Below are 4,551 nucleotides of genomic sequence, written 5' to 3' on the forward strand. Positions count from 1 at the left end.
TCTCTCTCTCTCTCTCTCTCTCTCTCTCTCTCTCTCTCTCTCTCTCTCTCTGTTTGTGTGTGTGTGGTTCCTGTATGCCTCTAATACACAGTGAGGACAGAACAAAATGTTGGGGAATCTGTCCTCTCCTTTCACCTTCTATTTGAGGCAGGATCTCTCTTGGTATTTCTGCTGCTTTGCTGTTCTCCAGCATACCTGACCTTCAGTTGTAAGAACTTCTGTTTTCTCTTCTTATTTCACTGTGGGGATGCAGGAATTACAGATGCATGCTGCTTTTTAATTTTAATATTTTATATATGTTCCTAGGTCCTGGGGATTGAGTTTGGGTCATCAAGCCTTTGTGGCCAGAACATTTACAACTTGAGACATCCCACTGATGTCACTTAGATTTTTTTTTTGTCATTTATGTTTCTTTTTCCAAGGAAGTCCCTTTGAAATGGTTCCTAGAACATCAATTCTCTAAGATGCTTTTATCAAGACTCTTATACTAAGCATTGCTAAATTTAACAATAAGTTAATCTTTGGTGGAGTTTTCCTTCTCCTCTCCTATTTCTGTCCCTTATATATTAAGCCTAAATGAATGACACCTTGTTTTTGAAGGTGACAGTCATTGCCTAGCGCTCATTTCCTATGGCTCAGCTATCTGACTGGCAGAGTGTGGAACTCTCTGTGTAAAATGGTCCAGGCTTCCTTACTACCCTGAGCCTAATCTGCCTTCAAGAAAACAGATGACTAAAATAATAGGTATTGTTTAACCAGGGAGTACATTCATGCAGTAACACATGTGGTTGAACAAGGAGGGTTATTAATGCAATAATATGTTCTCAGCTCTTTAACATAAAATGAAGTAATTGCACAGCTGACTTTCAAAGTTTATTTTCTTAGCAGATATTCTTTCCAGTCTACCAAACTTTACATCCACCAACAATGGGAAAACAGTTCAACTTGCCTTTTCTGGCACTGGGATTCAGAAACACATTGACTTAACCAGGATGTGTAATTGATTTATGTATAATACATTTTCTTCTTATAGACTGGACTAAGGTTGTCACTTCTTCCTTTCCCTGTGCTTTTCTGATTCCTTGCCCACATTTCCTTTGCACCCCATTCTCATTCTTTTAGAAATCCCTTTCTCCTTTCTTTCTCCATGGCTTCTGCTTTCTTCTCCCCTCATGTCTCCCCTCCCCTCCCCTCCCCTCCCCTCCCCTCCCCTCCCCTCCTCTCCTCTCCTCTTTTCCTTCCCTTCCTTCCCTTCCCCTCCTCCCCTCTCCTCTTCTCCTCCTCTCCTCTCTTCTCTAGTGTCTGCTCAACCTTTTCTTCCCTCCCCTTTATTCCTTCTCTCTTCTGCTTCTGCCTCTCATATACACTCACTAGAATAAGCTACATATATGTCCTTATTTATTCCTTTCCATTGTAAGATGTTATATTTTTATATTCACCAAATAAAAATGTGGTATATGCCTTGTTTCATTGCATAAGTTCATGGACAGAAAAATGCACCAAGTGTTGTTGGTTCTTAAGAGTTATTCTTGCAAGTGAGGGACATATGGCTGTGACATCTGACACTCCCATAACCTGCCAGGCAGATTCAGGTGATGTGGCTACTCCAGATGGCTCAGGTCCAAACCAGAATGCTTTATTGACAAGGATGACTTTTCCTTACAGAGGAGAATGGTCATCGGTGAAGAGCCCAGAAGCAGCCGAACTCATGTTAGAACCTCCAAATATGCTCTGGGGAGGGGCTCTCATGTTTATCCCACAACTGTCCTCACTTCTACACCTCACTCAATTTTTCAATTATTTTACTTCCTGAAGTCAACTCTCTAATTGGGTATAAAAAAACATGGCTAATTGACATTTTAATGTATTATTATATAAAATACTTATTGTGTATGTACATATGTGTGCATGTGTATGTGTGTGTGTACATATGTGTGTATGAGAGTGTGTTTGTGTGTGTTTGCATGCCATGCCATGCCTATTGAGTTGATAAGACATCACCCAGGAGATGGTTCATTTTGCATCACTTGGGTTTTTCAAAACTGAACTCAATTTGTCAAATTTGGTGGCAAGGAACTTTACCTACTGAGCCATCTTGTAGTCCCTAATGTGTGAGTTTATTATGTAATGAGGGTAAAGTGTATTCAAATTATTTTCTCATATTTCTTTTATCTTTCCTGCTGAATTTGATGATTGCAATGTAAATGATAGAAAATACAATAGTGCTGCTTGGATGCTATCATTTTCATTTAGTCTGTGGTGTTTTCTTAAAGTCTCTCATGGAATCACTTCCAATATAAAAATCTCAACAATTGTACATATTATGATTTTCTTATCAAAGGATGTATTTGGTGGGAAATGACCAAATTAAAAAGGGCTTCTACTTTCCTAATTTATCAGAATATTTTTCCATTTTTATCTTTATGGCTTTGTAGTTGTCCCTTTGAGTGTAGTTTTCAGAGCCATCTCAAGTCTATTTTCATAGGCAACATAGGAGAGACAAATGTTTAAAAAATTTAAATCTAATAACAAAGTAGTTTCTGCATTGTCATTACATACTCAATGGATTCTTTCTCTGTTTATCTGTGGGACTGCATTTACCATCCTTTGAATTTTTATATGACATGTGTTAGATATTTTTTTATCAACATGAGAAAACACCTGGCAAACAACTTAAGAGAAGAAATGTGTATATGGTTTGTGGTTTCACAGTTTGAGGTTCATTGTAGTAGTATGGCATGGTAGTGGTCACAGTCACCTGAAAAATATTCATCTAAGTTAACCGAGAGTGTCTAGCTGTTAATGAGCTCAGACCTGCTTTGCATGTCGGGAGGTCAGAGGCCAGCTTTCAGAAGTCCTTTCTCTCCTTCTTCTGTGTGGACTTTACAAAGGAAGAGCTGTAACATTCTCACTTAAGGATGAGAAGCATAATCATTAGAATCACGAACTGTCACTCTCATTGGAAGGATGCTAGGGCAGACACAGATTCACACAGTGAACTTTTATTCATTTATGTATGTGTTTTTCAGGTGTATGAAGTCTGAAGAGAAGCCACTTGGAGTTGGATTACAGGCATTTTACATGAGACTATTTGGTATGAAGAATTTCCCAATATATCAGATCAATATTAAGTGCTTAGTTAGCCACTTAATTTTTCCTGAATAAGAAAATACAACTATCTTGTCAAAACAAAATGCAACTCTCACCTTAAAGGGAATATGAGTCTATTCTCTAATCAAACTTGAGTGACCATGTTATATAGTTATCCAAATATGTTCCAGCAGGAAGACAGTTTTATGTTCTTTATAGTTAGAGAACAAAAGAATTCATGAATAAGGTATTTCTCAAATATACCTGTGGAAACATCAGGTAGGTTGATTACAGCAAAGCAGGTAAATCTCTGTTCTAGGCTCAAATGCTATATGATGGCATTCTTAGTGTTTGGGTGAGTGGAAGGTAGTAACTTTCTAAGCCAGTACATCCTCAAAGATTCAAGGGACAATCAAACAAATATATGGTCCGAGACAGGGATTGGGTAAGGAACGATCAATAAAAGGGGATAAAGATAACCTTGTCCCTGGATCTGCAGCATTCCAGCTATCCATATCCAGGAAGTTCCTGTGACCTTGCAGCATATTTAGCATAGGTGTTCTTTGCCCACTTGACACTGAGTTTCAGTTTACAAGCTTCATATCTGGAACCGGCAACTTGTAATTCATCTGAGAATGAAGTAACTGTAGGGATGAAAACTGTTTTCTCTCTTCTTTAAAGACCTTAACTGAACTTAATTTTACCTTTCATATTTTAGAAGTTTCAAGAATAAGATGGGAATGAAATGATTTTGTTAGTTGGCTGTACCGAAAACCAATAGAAAATGTTTCAGAAAATACATGCTGTTTATGATTATGAAGTCCATGGATGGTTTCTTAGCATCTTGCATATAACTGTCATTTATTGTGATCTAAAAATTTACAATGAACTTACAATTTCTAAAAGTATGTTTAGAACATGTGATTCATAATTTGTTATATTGTTTTTTTAAATAGGTGAATTGAAATACTTCCAGATAAAATAACATATTTCTGTTTTTTCCTTATTCTTGTCAATGAGCCTTTTCTTTGGTTACATTTTTATTTATTTATTTATTTATTTACTTATTTATTTTGTCTTTTTCTCTCTTCATTGTAGCTGGCATTCCTGCACCTATTTACTTTGGTGCTTTGATAGACAGAACATGCTTACATTGGGGAACTCTGAAATGTGGTGGGTCAGGGGCCTGCAGGACATATGAAGTAAACAGCCTCAGGTAAAGATAAACTTTGAGAGAAACTTTTGTAATATAAAATTTCCCCATTCATATCTAACTTTTTTGAGTAATAAGATTATATATGGCTTCATTTTCAAAACACACATGGATGGTATAGCTTCCTTATTTAGATGGAGGTTACCTAGTATGGCAGAATGCTAGACACAAACAAGACAGCCAAGTCCAGATACCTAGGATAATGGTGCAGTATGTGGGAGCAAATTCCTTCAGCCTCTACTACCTCA

The 4,551-nt window shown here is 37.1% G+C and overlaps 1 protein-coding gene across 1 annotated transcript in view; it reads left to right on the plus strand.

The window, feature by feature from the left end:
* The window catches only part of LOC114612608 (solute carrier organic anion transporter family member 1A6-like), a 41,251-nt gene that overhangs the window by 33,478 nt on the left and 3,222 nt on the right, over positions 1 to 4,551 (plus strand). The window contains exons 12-13 of the mRNA XM_028757587.1: positions 3,030 to 3,094; positions 4,189 to 4,306. Coding sequence (XP_028613420.1) covers positions 3,030 to 3,094; positions 4,189 to 4,306 — 183 coding nt within the window. The remainder of the gene's footprint in view (positions 1 to 3,029; positions 3,095 to 4,188; positions 4,307 to 4,551) is intronic.

This window comes from Grammomys surdaster, unplaced genomic scaffold, assembly GCF_004785775.1.
Source record: "Grammomys surdaster isolate TR1022 unplaced genomic scaffold, NIH_TR_1.0 126176, whole genome shotgun sequence".
Classification (NCBI taxonomy): domain Eukaryota; kingdom Metazoa; phylum Chordata; class Mammalia; order Rodentia; family Muridae; genus Grammomys; species Grammomys surdaster.